This window comes from Erithacus rubecula (assembly GCF_903797595.1).
Source record: "Erithacus rubecula genome assembly, chromosome: 9".
In the NCBI taxonomy this organism is placed as follows: Eukaryota; Metazoa; Chordata; class Aves; order Passeriformes; family Muscicapidae; genus Erithacus; species Erithacus rubecula.
In genome coordinates, this window is record NC_136660.1 from 22,717,426 (window position 1) to 22,731,533 (window position 14,108).

At 50.0% G+C, this 14,108-nt stretch overlaps 1 protein-coding gene across 5 annotated transcripts in view; it reads left to right on the forward strand.

Annotated features, from left to right (window-relative positions):
- SUFU (SUFU negative regulator of hedgehog signaling) overlaps positions 1 to 1,136 on the forward strand; it is an 83,940-nt gene extending 82,804 nt beyond the window's left edge. For all 5 annotated transcript variants that reach the window (XM_079312449.1, XM_079312450.1, XM_079312452.1 and 2 more), the window contains one exon: positions 641 to 1,136. In XM_079312449.1, coding sequence (XP_079168575.1) covers positions 641 to 730 — 90 coding nt within the window. In that variant the 3' untranslated portion in view covers positions 731 to 1,136. The remainder of the gene's footprint in view (positions 1 to 640) is intronic.
- The last annotated feature ends 12,972 nt before the right edge of the window (positions 1,137 to 14,108 follow it).

A 14,108-nucleotide genomic window follows, 5' to 3' on the forward strand; every position in this document is an offset into this window, starting at 1 on the left:
AAAAATCTCCCTTCTGTGTGCTTCAACCAGTGTTTGCAAAACAGCCTGAGCAGCTGAGTGCCTGTGTGAGCACAAGGCATTGTACAGCTCTGTGAGGCCTTTGTGCCAGAGGTGGGAAGGACTGGAGCAGGAATGCTGTGCAGGCACATTGGCTCTCCCCAGCCAGGGCAGCTCAGCTTGCTGTCACCCAGCAGAGCTCTGATGGCTCACCTGCAATTCAACCCTGAATGAGCAGGGGTTTGAAAGCTGCCCTGAGACTCCCTTTAAAGCAAATGTGGGCTCTGGGGGCTGGGCTGGGTGAAAGGGACATGGTAAGATAGGAGGGAAGACACTTCTGCTGCAAATCATCTGAGATTGGGAAGGGGAAATGGTGATGGGGGCAGAAACCCTCCAAAATTTGTTTGATGAAATAAACAGTGCATGGGCTGAAGGCTCAGAACTTTACTTTGGCAGCTGAGATAGGCCACATTATCTAATGTCCACTGCTGTCCAAAACATACTGATGGGGAAATGTTTTCTTAGTGGCCTCTTGTTTTAAAAAATAATAATAACATGGGGCTGCCTGCCTTTGCAACAATTTTGTTTTTTCTGTGCTGATTGCAATGATATTCATTAACTTGTTCTCTTTACTGTCTTACAGTTTAAACTTCCAAAGGAGTACAGCTGGCCCGAAAAGAAACTGAAAGTTTCCATCTTGCCAGATGCCGTGTTTGACAGCCCACTGCATTAGAGCTGAATTACACTATTCTAACAACTGGGAGAGCCAAGTTACTGTCCATTACCCAGTGACTCACAGGATAATTAATGCAGTAAAAACTCTGCCTGCAAATAAAAAGAGTTTGCTGCACAACCACTGCAAACAGAAGAGGAGCTACTCAGCACCAGCCCAGACCGAACTGAGCCCTTTCCTTTATCCTTCCCAAGGCTGAACTCTCTGGGAGCAGCCTGCGTATGTGTGAGTGCGAGTGAGAAATATTTAACTATGAAAATTAGTAGTAAGAATCCTTTCTCTCTCCTAGCTGCAGAACTCCCCTCTGCCTTAGCCCAGGGTGTAGACGCTCTGCACGCCTGTATTTACACATCCATTTCTGCCAGGTGCGAGCCTATAATCCATGGATTAAATGTTCTTTACGTGACTCTGGAGTCCTTTTGTTAGCCAAATTTTTACTGACTGCAGAACTGTTCTTCCATGTGCTATTTTTTTTTTCTTTTTAGAAATGGAATGGTATTTCCCCTGTTTAAAGGAGGCCAAAAGCTCACATGCTTGAAACTGAACAGATTTAAAGATGAACTTTCTAGTTCAGTCAAGAAAAACAAATCCAGATCCTCCCTGCCCTCAAATTAGGCATGTTTTAAGTGTTGGTCTTGGTGCTATTAGCTATGGTATCGCTGCAAACAGAGGCAACTTTATTCTCGTGCATCCTGTCCTTGTGCCTGAACCCCAGGGAAGGTCGCAACCTCTGGTTTTGCACAAGCAGGAGGAAGAAAGCTACAGGGGCGGGGGAGATCTCCTGTTTACAGTGTGTTTATCTTTAAAGAGATACTGTCAAGTATTTTTTCCTTGCTATTGTACAGAATTTGAGAAGCTAGAAAGGACCATTTGTTCACAGAGACAGCTTCAGCAGCTCTGCAGGATCAGGGGGCTGCTTGAAAGCATATGAAGTGGAGATCTCTGCTGCCCTGGCACAGCACAGAGGAGACTCAGCCTCAATGAAGCCAACTATTCTCCTGTTCCAGCAGGGTTGTACCCTAGTGCATCTCCATTTTCCCCTCTAGCCTTGCTGTGGTGGCTCTTGTTGCTGACCTTCCTCCTTTCAGATGGGTTTGAACTGTAAAGCATCAAAACCAGTTTGAAAAGATGCTCTCTCTAGATCCCTGTAGCTTCCTCCTTGGAGTAAAACATGTGCAGAGGAGCCACTCTCTGCAGTGCCAGGTTGTGTCTCTGCATCAGCTGCTGGCCCTGTGGAAATGCTGCAGCAAACCACCGCAGGCTTTACCCCCTGCTGCTGCTGCAGGTTGTTTCTGATGCATATTCCCCAGCCTTCCTCAGTCCATTGTCTTTTGGTGACAACTCTTCACTCCTTGTCAGGGGAGGTGCAGCTTTCCTTCCACCCCTTTCTGCCTACGAGATAACTGGTGGTTTATGCGCAGTTGCCGTGTGATCCTAATACAAGTATAACAAAAGCTTTTAACACTTAACTCCCCCAATCAAACAGCAAAGTCCAGGAGGCCTCACAGTACCCTGGGGTTGGTTTTCTGTTTGTTTTCTGATTTAATTTCTTCCCAGCACAGTCAGCTTTGATGTTTCCTGCATACATTTGAGGCTGGTTAATGTTGGTCAAGAAGCAGAGCTAGGAGCCACAAAGCTTTACTTGGACTTGCTACAGAATTCCTCTGTGGCCTCAGGCAAGCCACTCAATGTGTCTCTGTGCAGAGAGGGTGACTATTGACTAGAGGGCTGCAGGACCTACCGAAGCATGCCAGGGTTTGCAGGGGAGGGCGTGCTTTGTGTACAAAGTAGTATTTGTATTATTATAATTGTTTTTATATTATAATTTAAGGCAGGCCAAATGCAGGGTCCAACACTGCTCTGCAGAACCTTCCTTTCTGCAAAGCTATGAAAGCAATTTACATGTAAATGAGTTTGTCATTTTGTCTGAACTCAGAGGATCATCTTAAAATCCTGCTGTGAAAGAACAAACTTTCAGATATCTGCATGTGCCAGCCAGAGTGAATTCTGTGCTGTGGCAGGCTGCATTCATCCATGGGATCTCTTGGCCAGTTTTCATTGTCCTGGTTAGCACTAAGCATCCCTTCTGCACTGTAGATATATGTGCAAGGGACAGTGTGGATGAGAAAGTGGCATGAGAACCTACCAGTCCAGCTTCAAAAATAACATGCCCAAGTGTCCCACCACAAGATAACAGGCAAAGAGATAATTGTGGCAGTGGGGAAAATGCAAGGGCAGCAACTACAATTTTGTCCCAAAGGCATCCAACAGTAGCCCTGGATGCTCTTGTATGAGCTTGCTGGGGGTGCTGCAGCAGAGCTGGCCTGTTGCCACGATGCTGGCTGCTCTTCCTTGTTTCCAGATGCTAGCTCTCATTAAAAGGAGCTTAAATTCCACATCTTGTTGGAGAAGGGACATTTGGAAGGTCAGTTGTTGCTATTCCTGCAGAGATCAGCACGGGGCAGAGAGAAGTCTATCAGAGCCTCTCTGGGCTCTGTCACACATCTGGAAAGCTTGGGACCTCCTGCCCTATGAACTCTTTGAGCCTTCACGGCAGGAATCTGGTGCTGTATGCAGGGAAAGCACTTCCTCCAAGCTGGCTTGTGCTCCAGTTCTGCCTTTCTCATGCAAGTGTTTTCCTCACTGTACTTACTCTCATCCAACACTCTGGGCTGGGTTTCCATTGACTTCAGAGGGAGCACGCTGAATGCATGTGATAATCTACCCAGTATCCTTGTGTGTGTGTGTATTTTTGTTCCATGTCATGTATTTATATATAGTTCTGTGTATTTGAGTTATGAACAGGTGGCATGCCAGAAATCTCTATTTCTGAGACACTTTCTCACAGATCTTTGCTGGTAGCCAGATAACAATTGAGGGGGAAGAAGGCTGGAAGGGAAGGAAGTGAAATCTTCCTATGTAGGTTAAGGGGAAATATTAGACAAATAATTGCTAAAATAGAATTCTGTGTCTTATTGTTAGAGCAACTATGAGAATCTGGTGAAAGTCAGCCCTTAAGCTCCCTGGTGCTGTTGCTGCCTCTCAGAAACTTATCTAAGAGTAAGAAAGTTGCAGTTACTCAGTATCCTGAAGAGCTGGGCAGCCACAGGACATCCCCTCACGATTCACATCAAGTTTGCAAGCCTGCCAAAGCCTTACTCATTGGCAAGTAAAGTAGATATGAAGTTTGGGTATTTTTGTCTTGGGACAAGAGGACATATCTGTGTGTGAAAGAAATGGAAAAGAAACATTTGTATTTTAGTGAGCAAGTAGTTTGAATGAGGGAAGTCATCAGTGTTAATAAATGCCACGGTATTTTTCTAGCCCAAACCTGCTGAGATGGTAGGACCACTGGTGCTGATCTTTTTCTAGGTTGTACAGAAGGCCTGAAGCAGGTTTCTATGGAACCAAAACCTGTGGAGCCTGTGTTGGCTAAAGGCAGTGACCTGGAGGGAAATGAAAGCAGTTTAGAAAGCAGTGAGTACAGGATTTCTCTCTCCTGAAGAAATCTGGTGATGCAGGTCAATTCAGATATTTGGAAAGATGAAGAGCCTTGAAAATCCAACATGTGACAGCAATTCTGAAATAGGAGAAGACTTAAAAACCAGGGCTTCTCTCTCTCTCTCAATTTCTGATTAAAAACAGGACAAGGAATGTATAATTTCAGTATTAAAGTATGTAGGGTGTGATCTAAGCAGTGCAGTCAGTCTTGTAGCTGCTGTGACTGTATTTTCAGTGGCTTAGATAGGTGGTGCCTGCTGTGTCTAATTCTTTGAGGACAGTGTATATTGGTTTTACTCTACGTGGAATTGCCAACAGTTATTTGAAATTATATTCTGAAGCTTTTCACTTTAGATATTCAGTTACTCTTGGATGGCTTTTGAAATTACACCATCAGGTCATCAAATGGTCTTGGGAGAAGTGAGGGTTGTGTTGTTTTTCATCTGGGACAAGTAGAAATATTTTTTAAAAAACCCAAAACACTTGAAAGCAATGCTTGGCTCTTTCCTTCTCCTAGACTGGCATCCAGAGTTCATGTCCTGCTTTTCCAACTTGTATCTGACCAGGACAAGGTAGCATCACATCAGGTGGGGAGAAAATCTCCAGGCCAGAGGAAACCCTTAGACCTGTGTGTCCAGTTTTCCCCCAGCCCAGAGCATGGCCATGTGCCTTCTGGCTCTGCTGTATCAAGTCTTGGGCTTGAGCCCCTGCTCCATGTCAGCCAGGTGAGGAGGGGTTCCAGCACCAGGAGAGCCCTTCCACCTCCCAGGGGCTGGTGACTGCCCTCCTGTGAGAGAACACATTGTGCCTTAAATTTTCCTGTGAGTGAAGTTGCAAGGGCAGACAAATTGTCAAACAACCAAGAATTCCTTTCAGAGCATCTGTCCCTATTGATAAACGCCAGCCTGCACAGCAGCCAGATTGCATTCAAAGCAATCTCAAAAATCCCCATTTGCCTATGGGGTTCACCTCTTAAGATTTTAAAGCTGGATTTAAGTCTTTCGACCTAACAAGCTCTGTTTTAACCTACTATTTTTATAACTTCTTTTTTGTTGTGTTGTGCAGTGGCTGCTTGTTCTCTTTCCTTTTAAAAATACCTAAGCCTTGTGTTTGACATGGGTCCAAAATTTCAAATGGAGAATAGGCCTGAGGTTGCAAATGAGTTTTAAACGTGGTCCGGTATCGACTTGTCTGTCAGTGAACCTGTCGTGTATTGTGCTTCACCACCTCTTCGTTTCTGCCATGATTCTGTTTCCCCTGAAGTTGCTGACAGACCATGAAATCATCATAAGTGGCACATCAGTTCACAAATGTCATTTCTAGTCTACTGAGAAGGGGCTGTTCCATCCCTTTCCCTCTGGAGACCACAGCATCGTTCACCATGTGGCTGGTGGAGCCCCAGTGCAGGAAAGGATCGCGAGCCCAGGAATGGCTGCATGAGGCAGATGGGGCTGGCCAGGGCCTGCTTGTTTTTAAACTGTCCTGATGCTGTGCCTGCTCTCTTTAAAAAGAGGAAGAGAGAGAGAAAAAAACCCAACCTCAAAAAGCCAGGGGAAAATTTCCTGCCGATTGTCATGTTTTGCAAACACTGGTCTTTTCTCTTGCCCTCTCCCTCCACTCCTGAGGAGGCTGGAGATGAAAATGGCTCCTTTGTTCCTTTCCCTGGGGCCCAAGTGCAGCGAAAGTGCGGCTCCGGAAACTCGGCACGGGGCGGGCGGGAGGGAGCGAGCTGTCCCCGTGCGCGGGGTCCTGCACCAACACGGCTCCGCAGTGCCCGGGCAGGAGGGCAGCGGGAGGCTCCGTGCTGCTGCCATGAGGCTCCTGGCCCTTCTTCCTACAGAAACGAGCAGGATGCAAACCCACAGGGGCTCAGGAAGGGGAGGTGGGTGTGAGTGGCCATGTTGTCCTGCTAGGGACTGATCACAGGCTGGGGGGCTCTGGGCTTCTGGCTTTCCCCAAACTGGGAATTTGTGGAAGCAGGCAGCACCCCTCTAAGGGCTTGTAGTGATGCCCTGGTCCCCGCCCTGGGATGCTCCTTGCACCCATCCAGTCCTGCAGTCCTGCTACTCTGAGTTTGGCCATGCTCATGGTCAAAACCCAAGTTAGCTTTCAAAACCCTTCTCTTGTCCAGCCCAGGCTGGATACACTAACTTTTCCCTTTTTTAAAACAGATGGAGGTTTTGCCTCTCGCTGGGGACACTCTTTGTTTTATGTGCTCAGTGGGAGCAAAAGCAAGGTTCCCAGGGCAGGGGACACGTGGGTGACTGGGACCACAGCAAACCCTGACCGCTGGGGTTGCCCTGCAGCCCTGAGGTGACGTTCAGTGCTTCAGCTGTGTGTGTGTGTGTGTGTGTGTGTGTGTGTGTGTGTGTGTGTGTGTGGTCTGCAGGCGTGGGGGTCGTGTGGATGGAGGAGCCCCAGGACACTCCCAGCGGGGCTGGAAGGAGCCTGTGTTTCTGTGGCCGGTGTACCAGTACCTTGTAGATGGCCTTTCTTCCCTCTCCCCTCCTCCTTTTTTTTTATAAAAGACAAAAAACAAACAGAAAGCTAAACTAGCAGAGGTTTTTAAATATTTTATATTAGTTTCTAATGTAAATTCTTACATTGTTATTGCAGTGCTGGGTGTGTTTCGCCTGCACGTGACTTTTTGTAATATTTTTGTGAATCACTAAACGTTTTTTTTTTTCCTCCCGTGTATTCTAAGTGCATTAAAGGTATTTGCAGAATTGTCAGTGTCCTTCTCTGCGGGCAACACAGTGGGACTGACTGTCTCCTGCTCAGCTCTGCAACTCCTTTGGCAGCTCCTCCTCATTGACACCTTCTTCCCTGCTCCCAGGAAAGTGGGGTCTCTTGCCCAGACCTCTGGAGTACAAGCGTGGGAGGGAAAGGGATCTTTTTTTTTCCTAAAAACTCAGCAAAACAACTGGTCTCAGGACCTGCCAGGTCCAGCACCTTCCCTGAGCATCTGCTGGCAGAACCCCTTGAGTCAAGGCAGCCTGAGTGCCCTGGCAGCCAGGGTTTTCCATGCACTTTGGACAAGCTGGAATGGGGAGTGCTTGCACGTGGGTCCTAGGATGCAGCCAGTTGGCCGAGGGATGGCAACCTCATCCACCAGCACAGGAAGGAGGGAGCTGGGGTGAGTGTCAGGTCAGGTCTGTGTTCCTGTCCTCTGCCAAGAGCCTCCTGGCTTCAGTGGGATCTGTGGGGGTGTGGATGTGTGCACAGAGACTGAATATGTTGGAGAAGAGACACAGCAAACGCTTAGGAAAAAATATTACTGAGCTAATGTTGCAATGATTTCCCAGTAACACAGAATGATTTTGCAGTAATATTTTTATACTCATCAGTAATAAATGCCTTTAAGGCCAGAGAGAAATGATGGAATATCTGGGAAGGGAGATCACAGTGCTCAGAGGAAGGATGACAAGGAAAGGAAAGGATGCATGGAGAGCCAAAATCCAGCTCTAGACAGGTTTTGCACTTGCTCTTCACAGGTGTTGTCTCAGCCCACCCTGCATCAAAAGGGGAGTAATCAGCAGAAGGGGTTTCTGCAAGGATTCCTTTTCCTTTGAAGTTTGGAGTGAAAGCCATGCTTTTCCTAAGACTCTCCCACAGCTGCATCCAGACACAAACTGCCCCAGCCCCAATGCAAAGCAGTGAGATCCCCAAGCTCTGCCAGTGCAGAACAGCCCCTGCTGGACCTGACAAAGAGAATATCACCACAGCCTGCCCAGGTTTCACCATCTCACCTGAGGAAATCTTGATGCTCAGCTGGACTCACCAACGAGGTTATTTACCCAGACAGGGGCTTGGGGGGAGCACAAACAACTGGTTCTTTGGCCCAAGACCCCTTCATGCCTCTTGCCTTCCCAGTTTTCAAAGCACTGGGCCACCTCATTAGGATATCCCAGGATATCATTAGGATATCCCAGCAAGGACAGCAGAGCCAGACCAGCAAGGGACCCCACATAGTGCTGGGAACCCTCATCACCAGCCACTTAGTTAATTTAATTAATGAATTAAAATATCCACTTCTGCCTTTCCTGTGGTGCCCAGGCAGTACCCCCTTTGCAACAGTGCATCCCAGCTGATTCCTGTGTTCAGCCCCAAATCTGGAGGGGACCGTGGCACAGTGGGGTGCCCCTCTCCTGCTGGCACCCTTCCCCCCAAGGCCCACCCCCGGCAGGCCGTGCCCAGCCCAGGCAGCCTCACTGCTCTGCCTCCACCCCAGCCAAAAGCACCTTCGGGCAGTGAATTTAATAAAGGTTTCTGAAAAGCAGTGTCTGGGAGCCCCTCCTGGATCTGCGGCTCTGAACTTCATTAGGAGCGGTTTGTTGCTAATAATGCCGGCAGCTTCTCTAATTAATAATGGAAGGGCTGTGAGCAGATGCCAAGCCAGGAGAGGGAAGGGATTTGTTTGTTTATTTCGCTCCTCTCTTGGTTTTTTTCTTGGAGTGTGGAGAGAGGGTTGGGGCTCATTTCCCATCTGAGAAGTGAATGGCAGTGCCTGGGAACCTAAGTGGGGAAGAGGGCGCACCTATGAAGCAGAAGAGGGAGATGGAGCAGGGTGGGAGATGGGCCCCCATGGGTGAAAAAAGGGAGCATCCCCCACAGCAAGGGACTCCTGCTCCTGTGGTGCTCCCTGCCCACCCAGGAGAGAGACAACATGGCTGGGCTTGGGCACCCAGGAGCAGTTCTGACCCCCAACCCTCTCACAAAGCATCACCCCCACAGCATGCCCCTTGCCATGGCACATTGCCATCCCATGGCATGCCCCCTAGCCCATGGCAGGATGGTGCAGACATGGGAAGGAGGTGTTCTTCATGCTTCAAACCCCTGGACCATGAGGATGTGTCATACAACAGCCAGAAATGTGGACTCACAGAAGAACACCACACCAGGTACTTTTTAATTTTCTCTCTCTTTTTCTCTCATTTCTCTTCTGCTTGCTGTCTTTCCCAGCTGATGTTTGTGGCACAGCTGGCCACAGCAGCACCTTGGTGCAGAGGAAAAGCTCCCAAACACAACCCAGTTCATAGGACCCAAGATGTAAATGTCTCATATTCCTAGGGGCCCTGTGGCCAGGCCAGGACTGGAGAGGGTCCCAGAGCAGCCAGGCTTGGCCAGATCCTGTTGCCTCCCTCTGCACAGATCAAGCACCCTGAGCCCCATGTGTCCTGTTGCTTGTCACAGCCTCAGGTCTGGCACAGGAAACCAGAACCTGGCAGGAGTGGGAGGAGACTAGGGATGCCCCAGCTCCCTGTTTAGGCACCCACAACATGCCCAAAAGCTCCAGCTTCTCCAAACAGCTTTCAGAGCAGCTGTTCCTGCTGTCAGGCAGGGTTTGCACTGGGGGAAAAAATGCCCTTATCTTGCCCTGTCACCTCATTGCTCACAAGAACTGAAGCAGTGTTTGGACAGGCTATGGCAGCTCGGCCACAGTGGCCTCAGTGCAGGCTTTGTCCCCTCTGTCCCCTCTGTGCCCCACTGCTCACCTGCCACAGGGAAGCACTGCCTGCAGCTTCAGTTCTGGTTTTGTTTTTCCTGGGGGAGGAGTATTTTTAATGCCCTTTCCCATCATTCTCATTTCCTCAGACTTTCTGCCACACATCATAACCCGCTGGAGGGCAGCAAGCAGGGCTGTCCCGAGCTGGAGATGCTCCTGCTGCAGAGGATGGGGTACCCACTCTGGAAGGGCTGGACAGCAGGGAGCAAAGGAAAAAGCATGGTTAGATACTAAAAAATCTCCAAGAGTGTCCGAGGCCAAGATGACCTGGGGGACCCAGCTTGCTGCCCGGGCTGGAATCAGCCCTAATGCACAAATCTCTTCTCTGGCTGTTGAAAATGCTGGAGCAAGCACAGAGCCATGGCACCTCGTATGTCCCACTCACTTTTTGAACAGAAAAACTATCAGAAGCTTGCAGCAAAAGGGGAAACATCAAGGCAGAGGGGCTCAGGAGTGAGGGGTGTCTGGGCTGTGTGACAGGGAGCATTCCTGGGGGCACAGGGTGGTGTGGCAGCCTGCCCAGCCCCAGCACAGCCAGCCCAGCAATACTGCGAGGCGCTGGGAACACGCTCGGCACTGGGAATCCCAGTCCTTGCCTTAAAAGGAGATTTCAGGGAATGATTTTATTGGAAAATTGTTTTCTGATTATTCAGCTTGTTGAAAGTTTCATTTCATTATTTGCAACATGGTGGGAGGGGGGCTTCAGCTGCACAGGAACAGTGATGGCCAATGATGTTGCTGTGGGTTTCTAGTCCAGAAAAGCCCATTAAATCGTCATGTGTTGCCTCCTGTGTTTGCAGACCAGAGAATTTCCCCCAAGCCCCCTTACACTGAGCCCAATAACTTATGGTTTTGATTCAAGCAGGCGGCCCAAGACGGCGTCCTGTCTCAGCTTGGTGACTTCAAGAGAGGAAGAATCTCCCACTGACTTCCTTTGGCTGTTTGTCCTGGTGGCAAAAAAAAAAAAAAAAAGGCACAACACCCCACTGCCAACTTATTTCTGATGCAGCTGCATCCTGCTTGCCTGGAGCCTCTTTTGGATGAAGGGGGATGCCCACCCTGCCCCTCAGCTGGTGCAGATGTGCCCTCTGAGCCTCTGATACAGGAAAACAATGGGGTACCCCCAGCCTGCCGTTAGCCAGCAGCTCAAGAGTTAATAAACTTCAAACAGATGTGACCAACGTGTCAAGACATGAGAAGTACGTGGTATGGATGTTTATAAGTACATCGACAGAAGGCATTCATAAAAGGTTATAAACTGTGGTAATAAGCAACCCATCAACTTGTTTGGACTCTAACACTTGATTAACCATTTATTAAAAGGTGCAGTAATCATTTATAAGCCATAAGTGGGACTGAATGTAAAGTATGACTCCTTTTATGTTAATAGATGCCTCAAGAATTTCCTCTCCCTTCCTGACATGTTTTGGGTGGTTAAAGGCTAACCCTGGCTGCTAGGTGCCACAGCCCCTCCTTAGTGGTGTGCATGAGCTGGATTCACTCCAGGAGCCTCCCACTCTCCTGACACCCATGGAGAGGATGTGGGTGTCCACACCACAGGTTTGCCAGGGCCTTGGGGTTCTGTTCATGGGGAGTCCTGAGTTTGTTCTGGCCAAGCTCTGGGTGACCTCCACCTGCAGCCAACCATCCCTTCAGAGTCTGGCAGCAGGGAGGGATGGACAGAAAGGTGTTTGCTGCCAGCAGTGCAGTGGGCAGCACAAGGTGGTGGGCAGCAAGGGAAGCCTGGCAGCCCTGCAGGGAGAGGAGGGCCATTAGATGCAGGAGAGCTCAGGCACCTCTCCCAGGCTTTCCTGGCAGTGCCCAGCATGGGCCCTGCTGCCCACAGGTCCCACTGGACCCCAAAGGAGGATGACACCAAGTGCTGAGCTGAGCAGAGTGGATCATGGACAGGGAGACTTCAGAGGGGTTAAAACCACCTGCCTAGAGATTCTGGAGCCCTGGGGTGCCCAGGGGAAGGAGAGAGCACAGAGAGCGCTGGGAAGCCATTCCCTGCATTCCCCATACAGGAGTCTGTTCAAGCCCCAGGCTGCCAACGCACAAGGATGAGACAAAAAAATGCCTCTGACACAAAAGCAGCTTCATCCTTCTGTCAACAGGACCCTCCTTTTTTGTTTGCCATCACACTCCTACCCCCAGACATGTCGTGTTTTCCTTCCTGGTATCTTAACAAAACCTAAACCCATAATTGCTCCCATTACACAACCAAGAGTGACAGTTTATTAGCAATGCTTCCTGACCTAATTTATACCATTGCCCTCCTGCTTTTCCCTTCACTGTGGGCAAACAGACCTTTAGGCTTTCTGAGAGGAAGTTGAACCCCAGCAGCAATGAGAGAGCCACAGCTCTGGAGCAATCCCATGTCCTCACCTGCCTCAGTTTCCCCCAGTTACACCCAACTGGAGCTCTGTGGCACCACTCAGCTTTGGGGATCTGGGTTTGGGGTTACACAGGGCATGACAACCTTGGATGCTCTGCCCTTTACAGGAAAGCCCAAGAGCTCCCTGGCAGCTCCCTGGTGTTTTAGAATGTGTGTGGCACTGGGTCATTTGGCTGGAACCGACTTGAATTGCAGGGAGCATGCAATGAACAGGAAGGCTGAGAAATTGATGTGGAGATTGCCAAGATTGCACCTTGTTCTGAGCAGGGGCTTTCTGGTGGGAGAGTGGCTGAATCAAACTGCAGATGGGAATGGAGATGGTGGGATTGTATCCTGCTCCCATCCTGTCTGCTGTGATCAGATTTGGGGCTGGCATCTTCATGTCCCAAGCTTCTTGCTGGGCTGGCAGCACTGAGGAGCTCCATCTTTCCTTCAGGGAAATGCCCACTGTGGTGTGGAGTGTTGTGCCAGAGGTTGATGCACCAGGGAAAGGGCTGGTGCAGAGGGAGGACTGGGCCACTGGTAGCCTCATGCTCAAGGCAAAGGGCTGCTGCTTTCAGCCTTGGGGGCAGCAAGAGGGGGTGTGTCCCCCTGCACCCAGGGGATTGTGACACAGCAAAGCAAGATGAGGGTTACATGACCACTTGGGAGGCTGTAAATCCTGGCATCACCACTACAGCACAGATCAGGTGGGAAATGTCTCAAAAAGTGACTTTTCTACCTGTGGCACAGCCTGGGCTTTGGGCAGTGCCAGCCTGGATGGACTGTGTAAGCAGCCATAGGGATCTACTGCCAGCGTCACCTTCCCTTTTCCTGACCTGTGGTGGGAGACTCACCACACTGGGTCCTGTCAGTGTTTGCTACCATCCTTTCCAAACCCCTTTTGAGATGAATGAGTTACTTTTAACCTCATACATTTTTCAGAGTGCAGTGGTGAGGCTACCCCAGAGCTCTGCTGAGGAAAAAGAAATGTTGGGCAAATTCCAAGGATGGTGGATCCCCCAGATGCTCTCACCAGCCATCCCCTGTTAAAGGCTGGCCACTGGCAGCACCTCTCCAACTGCCAGCAGAAGGTAAAATGAGACCAAGCTGCAGTTCCCCCCCCACCTTGTCCCCCCAGCAAACTTTTACAGTTTTTCTGCCAGGTCCTGTCCCCTGGGTCTTGGGGGAAGGAGCCGCCCCAGGAGGGGGAAGAGCAGAGGAGCCTGTCTGGCCGCCAGTCTCCATCATGCTCAGAAAAAAGAATAAGAGAAAATTGTGCTGGATTTTTTTGTTTGGTTGTTTTGGGGTTTTTTAAATATATATGGAGGTTTTGTGGCTTTGACGCAGTTTCCTGAAAATCCTGCCTCATCCTGCCAGGGACTGAGCAAATGCACATCCCAGCCCTCGGCGTTGGGGAGAGAAGGAGGAGAAGCCAGGGAGGGAGAGAAAAAAGCCTTTGCCAAACTGGCCTGACCAGAATGTGACACAAGAGCAGGAAATGAGTCATGCCGGCAGGGCAGCTGCTCCCAGGCATTTGCATAGAAAGAAACCCCACCAAGCAGGGAACTGCACCGGCTCCCCCGCTCCAGCCCCGCAGCTGCCGGACCCAGCCCCGCACTCACCAGCACCCCAAGGCGCTCAGCCAAGGGGGTGAGCCCTGGAGCATCACCCCTGCTCCACAGCTGGCTGGCTGTGCACCCCTGGATTTGGCCAGTCAGCTTCATATTGGATTGTTCCACCCCGGATCTGCTTGAACCAAAGCAGAGCAGCCCTCCAACACCCTGACATGCAGTCCCCCTTGGCCAGCACTCAGTATCCACTTTGGCCCATGCTTTAGGTTTGAGAAGGAAGGAAGAAAGCTCAGCATTTTTGGCCCAAGAGGAGCCCCAGTTGCACACTCATTGCACAAGGGTAAGGCTCTCCCATGGGGCCAACAGGGGCATCACCATCCCTGCACCCAGCACACCATTCCAGACCTGTTCCTAGTTTCC